The 15,505-nt window shown below is 39.0% G+C and overlaps 1 protein-coding gene across 1 annotated transcript in view; it reads left to right on the forward strand.

Annotated features, from left to right (window-relative positions):
• The first annotated feature begins 680 nt into the window (after positions 1–680).
• The window catches only part of neurl1b (neuralized E3 ubiquitin protein ligase 1B), a 44,113-nt gene continuing 29,288 nt past the window's right edge, over positions 681–15,505 (forward strand). The window contains exon 1 of the mRNA XM_057851114.1: positions 681–933. Coding sequence (XP_057707097.1) covers positions 903–933 — 31 coding nt within the window. The 5' untranslated portion in view covers positions 681–902. The remainder of the gene's footprint in view (positions 934–15,505) is intronic.

Consider the following 15,505-nt stretch of genomic DNA (forward strand, 5'->3'; position numbering starts at 1 on the left):
TTTCTGAGAAAAAAAAAAAAAAAAAAAAAAAAAGAAAGAAAATTATCACATTACTTTGCCAAGTAACTAATTACTCTCACATTCAGGTAACTGAGTTACCAACGCAATTACTTTTTGGGAAAAGTAATTTGTAACTGTAATAAATTACTTTTTTAAAGTATGATTAACAGCACTGGTTTTAAGGTGTAGTAGCCCTACGCTGGATTTCGACCTACTTGAGCATTGTAGTTTTATTTATTTATTTATTTATTTATTTTTTTTTTTTTTTTTGCCCCCCAGGTAACACTAATGCCCACCCACACCATGCATCCTGGTAACACCACTGCTGTAAAACTAAACTCATTATAAAATGCAAATAAGGTTGCTTAAAAGTTCGTGAGGACAATTTGAGCATCCTGAAAAGTTATAGTGTTATGTCCCTACCGTCCGTATATGCAAAACTACGCCCTTGCAATACTGAGACTATATTTACGCCCTTGGATTGGACGTCTAGAATCGTCAATGGAACCTGATGAGTATGCCCTGTAACGGTTTAAAAAAAAAAAAGAGAGGGAAAGAGAAAGAGAGAGAAATGTGTGCATGAAAGGGTTAAAGTGATGGAAACAGCGGAGGGGATCGCCTCTCTTAAGAGAGGAGGAGGGGGTTCTTTTACGCGCCTGTCGGAGGTGTCCGCCTGCTTCACGTCCACGCCTGGGCACACACACACGCGCGCGCGCGCACCCCCATACACTGTAACCGGTTTGAGCGAAATATACGCAGATTCTCGTCACCATTTGGGAGAGAGAGAGGGAATAAGAAAAAGAGAGAGAGTGGATACTGTAGCTACACATGGATGTGCAGACGGACACTGCAATTATAATCTGGATAAATTTGACGGCGGGTGGTCGGAATTTGTGGACATAATGGGGAATACGACACCCAAACCATCAATAGGTGAGGCTTGTGATAGTTATTCTGTTTTTGAGGAGTGAGTGGGAATGTGTGAGCGTGTGGGTTTTGTGCCATTTCTACCACTTGGTGAGCTCCCTCAGCTTTGGGAAGGAGCTGCGCATCACGGGGTAGCTGAGTGTGATTCTATTATAGCTTCCCTGGAGCTATGTCTTTATCTGACTGTTATCTTTTTAATAATCTATGGCACGTAAATAGAAACTCCTCCTAAAAAAACGTTTGTTTGTTTTCTTTAAACCTAGTTTTAGTGTTGCTTAAACGAATGTGTTTTACTGGGTCACCTGTTAACTCTACCGTTTTAGAGTTAAAATGAGCATATATTCAATTAAATAAACTAATGCTTATTGGCTAGACTGATTATATATGATTATATTTACAATTTTTTTCAAGTCAAGGGTGTTTTATTTTAGACCAATGTCATTTGAAATCTATCCATCCATTATCTCTACATACATTTTCCTCTCAAGGGTCACATAGGTGCAGGAGCCCACCCCAGCTGACTAAGGCAGTGCATCTTTTGCCCAATTATTTTCTATAACACCCCCCAGGTAGACGTAAAGGTTTCGCGCCCCCCAACTCTCTGCCGCCATTGCAAATAGTCTCTTTTGCCCATAAAATTAATATAAGTACACCTCTGCATAGCATTGTGTCCTTTTTAATATTATAGAGAAAAAGTTAATATAGATCAACTTACAATAAAGTCTAACTTTATTTACATTGTTTTGTTTGTAATAGAAAAGACTTAAAGCTCATTAATTTGCCTGAATTAAAATTTTTTTTAAAAAGTCACATCAAAACTGTAAAAATAGACTCAAGGCACAGTTTTTGACCATTTGATCATACGCGGTGTTTAAGGGGGCCCCGGTGGCCGAAAAGTGGCATTGCATGTAATGGACTTTCCTATGTATGATTTTAAAATTAAGCATTTCCTGGTAAAATACTGTCTATAAAAGTTGTACAGCGATAAAACAAACAACAAAAATGAATGAAATGAACAAAAAAAATTTTTTATAATGGGTCAAAATTATTTTTCGAGCAGATCATGTGACTAGCACCTTAGACGGTCATATGCTATGCTGAACCAAAGCCACTCGAGGACCGAAGATGGATATAAGTAATTTTCTCAAACCTAAGCTTTCAAAAGCGACAACAACTACTGAGCAAGAACCATGGATTGAAAATGTGGACCATGAAACGCCAGAGAGCACCGCCAAATTGGTGAGCGGAGTTTCAATTTGCCCCACTAAAGACGCTAATTGTACAACAGAGCCACCACCAGGGTCTTGCCAATGTAGTTACCCCCGTCAAAAATTGTATCCCCCACGGGAGCACACACATACACACATTGGTTATGATTTATGTTGACTTAAACAATTAATTGAAACCCAAAAAAAACACACTTATATATTTTAGACATCGTCGTTTATTAAACTGAAGAAACTCCATACAGGACTTGAGTTATAGTAATAACAGTTATAGGTAATCCTACGAGTAAAACAGTAAAACATTGCTTTTTTTACGTTTTTACATTATACGACAGAAAAAAATATATGATAGATGGGCCATGTATTAAAACCTTGTATATAACTACATCACCGAAACACGGAAATCAATCAAATCAGTGAAGCGCAATGGCTGCGCCCAGGGGATGCAATTTTTGACGGGGGTAACTACGTTGGCACGACACCAGCGGGCGTACCCTATTCAATGGATGACGATCTTGGCAAAAAGTATAGCTATTATAAGCAGCCTGATTTAGAATTTCCCTCAAGAATGACATGAAACAAAAAACGCTAATTTTCAACTTATTACTATACATTCAATTGTAAGTTAATTTTATTGCTGATACTCCGTTTCGGGGTCATCAACATGTTGTGTCCCCCCGCCCCAAAAGTCAAACTCCGCCTATATATTTGATACTGAAACATGAAATTTAATAAAATCAATAAAAACTAATACATTCAAAGTGATTAGCAACATGAACTCATGAGGTCAATATGCCAAACAATTTGACCAAAAAAACAATAACGACACTGTACTTGGACAGAGGGACAATTTTTATTTTTGCTGCAGGCATCATCAGCTCCTTTGCTATGGCGTGGGGTTATTTTGCATTGAGCAACTTGGTATGCCACCTTATATGATGCTCACAGTGCTTGCTGGTTTACTGATGTAACACTGACAAAGTGGGACGATTGTTGGCAATATTTGGAACGTTCTCGCTGAAAAAAAAAAATCAAGCGACTTATCAATGTGATTGGGGTCTGATGTCTTTAAGTGACGTCTTAATTGATTTGGCTTCCATCTGTCTGCTGCAAAATTTTAGACACAGTAAACAAACTGGTCTTTCCTCATCTCCAAATGTATTAAAAGTCAAAGCCGAAAGCCAAACACTACATACGTTTCGACATATTTCCTCGTCTCAGCTCTTAATCTCTCCAGCGCTGTTTGCTGTGTGCGCTTGTTTGGTTAAAAAATACTGCACACACTCTGAAAATGAGAGCGCCACTGCCACCCACTGAGTGGATGTGCAATTACACTTTATTGTTCTAGTTCTTCAAAAAAGTATGTTCCCAAGGTCACATGCGCCTCTCCTGGCATCGCTCTGCGCCGCCCTGGGGGGGGCGTGCCCAACTATTTGAGAAGTACTGGACTAAGGGAAGGAAGTGGGGTTAATATTATCCATTTATTTTCTATATAGCGCTTGTCCTCATTTGGGTTTTGGACGTATGTTTTGGAATGAGGGAGGAATCAACGTACCAACAAAAACCTAGACAAGCAGTCAAACACAAGCTGATTAGAGCTCGGATTAAAATCTACAACCTCAGGAACGACAAAAGCATTTACATTTGTCAACAATGGCCATTAATTAATTCTAGTTATCAATATTTTAGGAAATAAGATAAAGAAGACAAAGAACACTAGTGACAAAATAGAAACAAAAGTCCCATTTATTACATTAGAGAATGAGATAAAAGATTAGACATTGCTTCAAAAATTTCGAGCAACTTGAAAGCTTTTTTTTTTTGACAGTACAAAGGTCTTACTGTTATCTTTCTTTTTTTAAAGAACTGTTCACGTCTCTAATTAAAACCTCTTCGTAGATATTTGAGTAGACATTTGGTTATTCGTCTTATCATTGTTTCTCTAATTCAGCTGTGGAAAAAGTTCATACTGCTCCCATTGTTGTTCTAAATGAACCTTTTAAGTATGCAAAAATACGCACTCTAAAAGCAAGTGTTGTGCGTATTACAATTCATAAATCATAATTGACTGTTATTGTTTGTCAAAGTCTTTTTTGTTTGTCTAACTCCTTATTGTCTGTCTGTCTGTCTGTCTGTCTGTCTGTCTGTCTGTCTGTCCAATCCAATGTGTTCTTTCTTTTTCACAAAAAAAAAAAAAAAGCATCGATGAGAAAATCACACTAACCCGTCCTAGGCAGAGGTGGGTAGAGTAGCTAAAAATTTTTCAAGTAAGAGTAGTGTTACTTCAAAATAATATTACTCAAGTATGAGTAAAAGTAGTCATCCAAAAATGTACTCAAATACAAGTAAAAAAAGTGTCCAGTGAAAATAATACTCAAGTAATGAATAACATTTTGAGTAACTCCTAATTTTTTAACGTATCTGTATGAACTGTTGTTATAATAGTACTGTACAATAACCCATTACATAACCACATTAAGCCAAAGGGAATAAAGCATTAAAGAGAAAAAAAACCCAATAATGAAGCATTATTCGTCCAAAAAGCACGGGTGCCCTGCCCTCTGGTGGAGAAAATAGTTCCTAGTTTGAATAGTGAATACTGTAGTTCCTTCATAGTTACTATTAAGAAATTAAAAGGATCATATCCCCGGTTTTCCGTGGTCAATCGGTGCCAAATAAAAACTGGGAAAGAGTTTTAAATCCGCGTTTTCGATTCATGTTGAGGGCAGCGCTCTATGTCAAATACTTCATTTGTTACAGTTCTTTGAAGACGCATGATTGAACAGGCTTGCGGCAAACTTGCGTCTGATTGGTGTAATGGAGTCATGTGATTATTGTTGCGACGTCTCATTGGTGAAATTAGTAGCGCAACTCTTGGAAATAGCATTGCTAGCAAAAAAATAATAATAAACGTAATATGTAGAATAAAGAGGAAAAATATTACGACTCTTGTGTCGCCCAAAGTAGTAGAGTAAGAGTAGCGTTTTTTCTTCACAAATCTACTCAAGTAAAAGTAAAACGTATGGCTAAGTAAAACTACTCTTAGAAGTGCATTTTTCTCAAAATGTCACTCGAGTGAATGCAACGGAGTACATGTAACACGTTAATACCCACCTCTGGTCCTAGGAGACTACTCAAGTAGGGGAATGATACTCTTGTGTCAAGGTCTATGTTCATCTATCCATTGAGCCACCCAATCACTTCCCACTTTCTTTTTTTAATTAGAATAGAGGTGTGGCTAAGACTAAAAATAAGGTTTTTGTTTTGTTTTGTTTGTTTTTTTTAGTTTTTTTATCCTCAGTGTATTACTGGATACAGATATAGACCAAAATTCCGAAGGTTTAATTGCTGTAACTGAACTATTTACTATTTTTATTGTTTTAATGTCAGGTTTGATTGTAATTGTGGTTATTAAGATAACCTCAAAAGATTGCTGTTTGTGAAGTACAGCCATCTAGTGGTTACCACATTTTCCTCATGTTCTGAAGTTCTGGATGTGAGTCTTAGCTTATTTGGAATTAGCATGTTCTGCTTGTGTCGGTTTTCTGGCTTCCAATTCATGCACGTTAGGGTCATTCTCAATGTGAATGTTAATGATTATGTGTCCAAGTGCATCTTACTCTCCCTTACCCTTACTCATCTTGAGTAAACTGGGATTATTTGCTGCTCACTTGAGACCTTGGTGAGGTCAAGTGGTTTTGAAGATAGATGGATAGTTCATGTCCCTTTGGAGAACACAACATAACATGGATTTGGAGAGTCTTCCATGCTTTTTAAGATGATATTCCAAAGGATAAGAATAAGTGAATTTCATCATAAGCAGTCATTGGGTATTTCTCAATACCAGATGCGACATTTTTTTACTTGCAATCTTTGCGGCTTTAGTTTAGGAATAGTGGATTAGAAAAAGAAACATAAATAACGTAACGTTGCGTAATTTCTATATTGTAGTTTACAAAGCAGATTATATGGTATTACTGTAAAATGTCAGACATCTCTTTTACACTCGATGGCTTTCACCTCTGTCAGTGCGAACTACATTCTGGGTTGTGCATCTCTGTAGAAGAGTCTGCACCGATGCATGCTTAATAAAATTGTGGGTGAGACAGATCCGAGATTTACAGTGGGGCAAATAAGTATTTAGTCAACCACCAATTGGGCAAGTTCTCCTACTTTAAAAGATTAGAGAGGCCTGTAATTGTCAACATGGGTAAACCTCAACCATGAGAGACAGAATGTGGGAAAAAAACAGAAAATCACATTGTTTGATTTTTAAACAATTTATTTGCAAATCATGGTGGAAAAAAGGTATTTGGTCACCTACAAACAGGCAAGATTTCTGGCTGTCAAAGAGGTCTAACTTCTAACGAGGTTTAACGAGGCTCCACTCGTTACCTGTAATAATGGCACCTCTTTTAACTCATTATTGGTATAAGAGACACCTGTCCACAATCTCAGTCAGTCACACTCCAAACTCCACTATGGCCAAGACCATAGAGCTGTCGAAGGACACCAGAGACAAAATTGTAGACCTGTACCAGGCTGGGAAGACTGAATCTGCAATAGGTAATACGCTTGGTGTAAAGAAATCAACTGTGGGAGTAATTATTAGAAAATGAAAGACATACAAGACCACTGATAATATCTCTCGATCTGGGGCTCCATACAAGATCTCACCCCGTGGCGTCAAAATGATAACAAGAACGGTGAGCAAACATCCCAGAACCACACGGGGGGACCTAGTGAATGACCTAGAGAGAGCTGGGACCACGGTAACAAAGGCTACTATCAGTAACACAATGCGCCGCCAGGGACTCAAATCCTGCAGTGCCAGACGTGTCCCCCTGCTGAAGCCAGTACACGGCCAGGCCCGTCTGCGGTTCACTAGACAGCATCTGGATGATCCAGAAGAGGACTGGGAGAATGTGTTATGGCCAGATGAAACCAAAATAGAACTTTTTAGTAGAAACACAGGTTCTCGTGTTTGGAGGAAAAAGAATACTGAATTGCATCCGAGAACACCATACCCACTGTGAAGCATGGGGGTGGAAACATCATGCTTTGGGGCTGTTTTTCTGCAAAGGAACCAGGACGATTGATCTGTGTAAAGGAAAGAATGAATGGGGCCATGTATCGAGAGATTTTGAGTGAAAATCTCCTTCCATCAGCAAGGGCATTGAAGATGAGATGTGGCTGGGTCTTTCAGCATTACAATGATCCCAAACACACAGCCAGGGCAACAAAGGAGTGGCTTCGTAAGAAGCATTTCAAGGTCCTGGTGTGGCCTAGTCTCCAGATCTCAACCCCATAGAAAATCTGTGGAGGGAGTTTAAAGTCCGTCTTGCCCAACAACAGCCCCAAAACATTACTGCTCTAGAGGAGATCTGCATGGAGGAATGGGCCAAAATACCAGCAACAATGTGTGAAAAGCTTGTGAAGAGTTACACAAAACGTTTGGCCTCCGTTATTGAAAACAAAGGGTACATAACAAAGTATTGAAATGAACTTTTGGTATTGACTAAATACTTATTTTCCACCATGATTTGCAAATAAATTCTTTAAAAATCAAGCAATGTGATTTTCTGTTTTTGTTTTTTTTTCGACATTCTGTCTCTCATAGTTGAGGTTTACCCATGCTGACAATTACAGGCCTCTGTAATATTTTCAAGTGGGAGAACTTGCACAATTAGTGGTTGACTAAATACTTATTTGCCCCACTGTACGACCGAATTTAGCCAGATGCAAATTTGGAGAATTAGGACAGTCCTCAATCTGGCTATGATGACGTTTCATGAGCACACAGGGACGAGCAAGAAAACATCTGACTTTGTATTCAGAAACTTACGCTGAAATTCATTCAGTTTTGCCTCTCCATAAGCATTCACATGGGTTTGGACTCAATGTATCCCTGTTTGGTGGAAGCAGGTCGGGCATCTGAATGTATGGTATTTAAATCGTCTCTACTCTTCCCATTGCATAATCACAACAATTACTGTGATGAACAGTTTCGAAATCATGCTGTCGGGGTCTTAAGCTAAACGCGTAATAAATAAAACCATGAAGTTCTCATTGAACCCATTAACGCTGCTGTCACTTGTCGTAAATGATATGATGTATGCACCTTCGTGAGGAAAAGCGGCATGGAAAATGAATGAATGAATGAATGATTAGATGAAAAAGAATAAAGGCCCTGCTCATATTCATAATGGGCCTGGTACTGAAGTAGATTAGCCATATTTCATGCACTTTTTATGCTTGCAGTGCCTTATGATTGATTACTGTGATTACCCTACTATGTCTCAGTGCAACATTTGCAACAGTATCTTAAAGATTTTCAAGTGACCGTTTTGTTGTGCGTATTTAAAGTGCCTGTGACACGATAAAATAAATCCTAAATAGCATTATTATTGGAATTAAAATCATATTTTGAGACGATTCGACTACATACAACAATTTGGCAAAGCGCAGATGACGAGAAATTAGTCTTTTAATCTGCCGTTTATTGCGCTCTGGCGCCCTCATCTGGGTGATGATGTCGGCGGAGTAGCGATTTCAGCAGATTTAGAATTCAGCCCAATGGAAGAGGAGGAAGCGTTTTTCAGCGATTCTGGTTGAAGAGTGGATCTTTCATGTGATATTGTCAATCCTGAGGAAGCCTGTAGCATACAGCCATATATGTTTGAGTCATATTTGGAGGACGTGGAAGATTCAGAATGACAACAAACACGAGGCTGATGACTAGAGCATATTGTAAAATGCTATCGTTTTTTTTCTTTACAATACAATATTTTTACAGGATATTTATTGTATCTAAGTATTTTTCCCTGATTGCTAATTTAAGTCTTGTGCTAAATGGAATATGAAACATTAAAAATGCATTTATTCAGTACGACATAGCTAAATTACTGCATAATGGTCAAAACCACCGACATCTTAAAACTCCTGGACAGTGTTTTATACCATCCAAGTTAGTGCGACTCTTGTCAATTCCCTCCCAGCAACTCGGAGACGAAGAAAAGAGCGTAAACAAAAGAGGAAGCATAAGAGCTAGGCTACATGGTAATCAGAACTGAGTGGCTCTTCCAAGTCTCTTTTTCGCCTTTCGAGCACGAAAAATCACACAAAAGTACCCCGACTCATGTCACACGGCCGCGGTGGTGATTATCTTCACCGATCGGCCAGCAGCCGGCTGCGAGCAAGTTTCGGTTCGTTGTTCCCCTGCTGCATCCCCAGCAGGCAGGCAGTGCTCGTTGCCGGGAACGCAGCAGGGGATTGAATGCCAAAAATGGTAAATTCTCGGTGGACAAACCAGCCGATGTCGGAGCGCATGGCTACCAGAGCCCCTAAGCCAAGAACAGTGCTCTCTGTACGGGGACGCGAAGAGGGCTGGGCGGGGGTGGTGGAGGTCTCAACACAATCGAGAACCGTAGAAGACATCGTTGACCGAGATAGGCGGCCACTCCTGCCTTGTCGGTGGACAAGGAGCATTATCACCCACAAAATGTACAAATTAAAACGTGTGCCATGATTCTAGTATTTGACATAATATAAAACACGTAGCTTACTCACTTCCTCGTCTGTCCAATGGTCGCTCCATTGTCATACTTGTTTTGCCAATTCTTTGCGGTGAACAGGATCTTTTTAAAACCCAGAAAGGCCCACACCACTCTCCCTGGTGTAGCAACAAAACCCTGTAGCACATTGGGCTGGTGTGACGCGAAAAACAAACCAAATAATCCCCCAAATCAACTGAATCCGCAGTCCTTTTGCAAACAATAATATGACCGTATTGTGAAGATTATGTCTTCCGTTAACGTCACATTCGCCTTTTCGTAGCGCGGGATTCAAAAAAATTAAATGAATATATCGATCGCTTCTGCACACATCCAAGTGGTCCATTTCATTCAGGAGCATAAAATACCACGTGTAAAATGACATAAACATGCTTTTTTTGTGTATCACAGGCACTTTATTAACACTATACAGTCAGTGAAGTGCCATTTTGTGTCTCAACAAGATGGGCATAAAGATTGCTACAAAAAGACCAAAGCAGGCACTTAGCCAAAAAAAGCATCCCTATTGCGCTATTATCTTTTTAACCCTGTTTCTACCAGGATAATAAAAATAATAATTGAATACTTTTCAGTTTTGTCCTCAGGAAAAACAAACTGGGAGGGAAAGTAAAGGTTTTGGTTTTAACATCTTTGCTACGTTATTAGCCGCCTTATTTGGACTCACCATCAGGTATTAAATCTTATGGAGAGAGCATTGGACTGATTTGCATTGAACGCCAAGGTCAGTCATGTTCTTACCCAGTAACGAGAGGGATCATGGTCATGTCCACCTGACCAGCAGATCAGTTATTTTTAGGCTGTAGACATTTAGAGTACAGGTAGTCTGTGCCACAGAAATTACAACATGTGGATGGAAAGACTCCCCTTCACAAACGATAGCGGATCCAAAGATATAGGTTTCGCATGATGATTTAGTGTCTGCCAACACCACTGATTTATTAGAGGATTAATGAAGGTAGTTATAAATTTAGAGTAGCCTTAAATAACAGCCAAAATGTTATGTTAAAACTGAGGTTACATAAATGTTATGTTACTGGTGTTCTACCCTTGCGAAACGTCCTACCAGATGCGAATTTGACACCGAAAGTACTACCTTACGCGTTGAGCTTGTTTTGTTCAAATGCATACATGAAGAACGTACTAGATAATTCCTTAAGAAAACACTTAAACGTAGTTATCTCAAACAAGGGTGGTATACATGCAGTATTTAACTAATGTAGCTATGAGAGGAAAACACACGCTGAAAGTATTTTGAGGCAATGAAAAGGTAAAAAAAGAAAGACACGACGAAAACAAACATTTTAAGTACTCGCCGCTTTTAACCAATGTGCGCCTGCGTGCACAAGTGCACTGGGCTTTGGGTAGGACGTCTCGCAGGGAAGGAAGGAATTCCAAAATACAGATAACTGAAAATACAGCGGGCGCTGGAAATACATCTTTTACACTAGTGATTCTGAAATTTCAGCAACTAACAAAGTGTTTGGTCAATGGACTGAGATTAAAGCTTTAAAAGGGAATATTTATCAAACAGTGTCCGAATTTTATACAGCGATCATCAAATGCCTGTTGCTGCATATTATGTTTTTAATTAGGGGAATGGTATCTAATTTTACACTGTTAGCCAAAAGTATTGGAGCCCCTGCAATTCTGTCAGATAATGCTCAGTTTCTCCCAGAAAATGATTGCAATGGCGTACCGCAAGCAACACGTCACTTCCGCTCATTAATATTCATGACATTAGCTGTTGCTAAGTAGGGACAAGCCACCGTTTGTCCCTAATAGGAAATGAATGGAAATCGTGTACGAAGGAGATGTTTACAGAGCTAAACCTACCAATTCTCTCCGAAAATGATGTGCCTGGTGTCAAATTAACTGGCAAAGATGTGGAAGAACATAAAAATGTTCAGTTAAAGAGATGGCTTGAGCGTCGAAGGCTGAAGAAGCCGAAAAAAACGAGCTGACCTAAGCATAGCTTTAGCTTTTTTATCGACGCGACTGACAATGACATTCTCCTGTTTCAACAAGCTATCCTTTACCATCAGCTCTGTCTTTCTTATATATCCTCTGGTAGTCCTACGTCTCTTACCGTTCTTGGGGGTAATTTAGTTAGCTTTGTGTAGCGATCGCAAATGCTACTCAGTGACAGCCAACGAACACGTTTAAGTTTTTCATTGATAACACATCTTAATTCTATAATTTATTTACACTTCCCCTTTACTAAAGTTTATATATATATATATATATATATATATATATATATATATATATATATATATATATAACAGAAACAGTGGCAGTCAGATACCATTGTAATTCTTTTCAGATCATTCATTGTCAGACAGAAGCAGTACGGCACAACGTTACGCTAAAAATATAATATAAAAATATAAAAATGGCTTACCTTTTTGTCCTCTGAAAGACCATGCCAACCAAACATAATGTTTACTGCATATGAAATGTGAATGGATTCACTGGTGTTAAAGTCCGCGCAAGTTGATTCGGTCTTCACATTTTTTCCTCCCAAGTTTTTGATTTCCGGAAACGTATGAAGAAAACATCCTTCATGTGTCGTAATGTCTAGAGTCGTTTCTACAAGTTCCAAAAAAGCAATGCGTGATCGGCATGTTCGTTTTTGAAAGATTACCGGAGAAAAGTAGCACATATTACGTTGTGTCTATGCGAGGGCGGGTCTATAATGTCCCACTTCGGTTTTACTTCCGCTTTACGATGCGACGTCACGGTCTAAAAATAGCCTGCGTGCGGTACGCCCTTACAAATGCTTTGGTAGTAGTATCTTCATTTATTTTGCTTGCAATGAAGAAACACAAAAGAGAATAGAATTTTTTTTTTTTTTTTTTTTTAATCATCATCATTTTACACAAAACTCCAAAAATGGGCCGGACAAAAGTATTGTCAGTCTTTGAAAAATCATGTGAAGCTTCTCTAATTTGTGTAATTAACAGCACCTGTTACTTACCGGTGGCACATAACAGGTGGTGGCAATAACTAAATCACGCTTGCAGCCAGTTAAAATGGATTTCAGTTGACTCAACCTCTGTCTTGTGTCCTTGCGTGTACCACATTGAGCATGGAGGAAAGAAAGAAGACCAAAGAACGGTCTGAGGACTTGAGAACCAAAATTGTGATGAAGCATGGGCAATCTCAAGGCTACAAGTCCATCTCTAAAGACCTGAATGTTCCTGTGTCTACCGTGCGCAGTGTCATCAATAAGTGGAAAGCCCATGGCACTGTGGCGAACTTCCCGAGACGGAACGGAAAAGAAAACTTGACGAGAGATTTCAACGAAAGATTGTGCGGATGGTGGATAAAGAACCTCGACTAACATCCAACAGTTCAAGCTGTCCTGCAGTCCAAGGGTACAACAGTGTCAACCCGTACTATCCTTCGGTGTCTGAATGAAAAGGGACTCTATGGTAGGATACTCAGGAAGACCCCACTTCTGACCCAGAGACATAAAAAAAGCCAGGCTGGAGTTTGCCAAAACTGACCCGAGAAAGCCAAAAAACATTTTGGAAGAATGTTCTCTGGTAAGATGGGACAAAAGTAGAGCTTTTTCGGAAAATGCATCAACATAAAGTTTACAGGGGAATAAATAAGGCCTTCAAAAAAAAGAACACGGTCCCCACAGTCAAACATGGTGGAGCTTCCCTGATGTTTTGTGGTTGTTTTGCTGCCTCTGGCACTGGACTGCTTGACCGTGTGCATGGCATTATGAAGTCTGAAGATTACCAACAAATTTTTCAGCATAATGTAGGGCCCAGTGTGAGAATCCTTCCTCAGAGGTCATGGGTCTTTCAGCAGGAGAATGACCCAAAACACACTGCAAAAAGCACTACAAAATGGTTTGAGAGAAAGCACTGGCGACTTCTAAAGTGGCCAGCAATGAGTCCAGACCTGAATCCCATAGAGCACCTGTGGAGAGATCTGAAAATGGCAGTTAGGAGAAGGCACCTTTCAAATCTCAGAGACCTGGAGCAGTTGGCCAAAGAAGAATGGTCTAACATTCCAACAGAGCATTGTAAAGAAACTCATTGATGGATACCAGAAGCGGTTGTTCACAGTTATTTTGTCTAATGGTTGTGCTACCAAGTATTAAGCTGAAGTTGCCAATACTTTTGTCCAGCCGATTTTTGGAGTTTTGTGTAAAATGATAAGGATTTCATTTTTTTTTTTTTTGTCATTCTCTTTTGTGTTTTTTCATTGCAAGCAGAATACTTTTGGCCAGGATTGTACATGCCGATTCTTTGCCCATTTCCTTGGCATCTTTAGTGGGCCATATAATATTGGTAGACTAGCCAAAAAGCGCTAATTTTGCTAATAAAGACTGGTGAACATTCCTTGTACAGAAAATGCCATACTTTTAATTCAAGAAAAGGTTTGTAAAACAGACATATTTTGCTAGTGTTTAGCATAAATATCTGTTTCCATTTTTAGTCAAGAACATTATTCAAACAAATTTATATTTACCGCTACTGACTTGCATTTTAAGCAGGCAATTGCTCCAAAAGTGGAGAGCAACTATAGTAGAGAACAGACCCATACCAGTGAGCTGCTCACCAAAAATATCACAGTGTGCAATATTTTCACAGCATTGTTTACAAACTGGCGGCATGGTGACTGACTGGCGAGCATGGCCACTTCACAGTTCTGAGATGAAGGGTTCAGTCTCAGCTTCCGGCCTTCCTTTAGCATATTCTGTACATGCCTGCATTAATTTTTTCTGGGTAGTTCAGTTTCCTCCCACGTCACTAAAACATGTATTGTTGGTTGAGTACTTTCAATTGGTCCCTAGGTGTTAATGTGAGCGTGAAATGTTGTTTTTCCTATATCTGACCTGCGATTAGCTGCCTAGCAGTTCAGTACGTAGCCCGCATTTTAAGCATAGTTGAGATACGCGGGACGAGTGACTGAATTTTTACAATAAGGGGATACTTGCTGTTGATTAAATAATGTTTGTCAGATGCTGCATTGCTCTAACAATAAACTGAATTTTCTGTAGCACTGCTTAATTTGAGAAATGTGGTGTAAAACATATTTTGTGATTGAGATCCTTTACCCTGATTCATGTGTTTTTGCTGCGCATGAAGGCTGCTTTGTTAAAAACAGCTGACATTTTACTGTCCACATCATAAGGCAAACTCTTAAGAGTTCAATTCGATTTTGTACAAATTTAACTGACCCAAATCCTGCTTGTTTAAGTTCCCACCCTGGCTAATTTCAATATAATGTAATGTATTAGGGTGTATGACAACTTGATTAAAGATAGACCTTTGAAATACTGGGCATCTTTCCTTAGCTATGAGGAGACAATAAAAGGGCTATTAAGTTTTGTTTATGCTGCCGGCCAAGGATGTTGAGAGTCTTAATATAACATAAATAAAATCAGCACGTGAATGCGTGACTTTCTTTTGATGTTATTATATTTTGTCTCCTGTAACGTGACTGTGCAATCTCAAATTATTCTTGACAAAATTTATTTTTGGCAGTATTTTCTGTTCTGTTTGTAAAACCTTCAACTTCTCTTACAACCCCTAGCAAAAAGTATGGAATCCCCAGTCTCACATAAAAAAACTTGAAAAAATGAATTAGTTCAAAAGTGCAACTCTTTAGCATTCAGAAACACTAAAAGAAATTACTAAAAAACATTGTGGTGGTCAGTAAATGTTACTGTTATAGAGCAAGTGCAGGGAAATCTATATGGAATTACTCCATTCTGAGGAAAAAAAGTATGGAATCATGAGAAACAAACAAAGAAAT

The sequence above is a fragment of the Corythoichthys intestinalis genome, chromosome 11, assembly GCF_030265065.1.
Source record: "Corythoichthys intestinalis isolate RoL2023-P3 chromosome 11, ASM3026506v1, whole genome shotgun sequence".
Classification (NCBI taxonomy): domain Eukaryota; kingdom Metazoa; phylum Chordata; class Actinopteri; order Syngnathiformes; family Syngnathidae; genus Corythoichthys; species Corythoichthys intestinalis.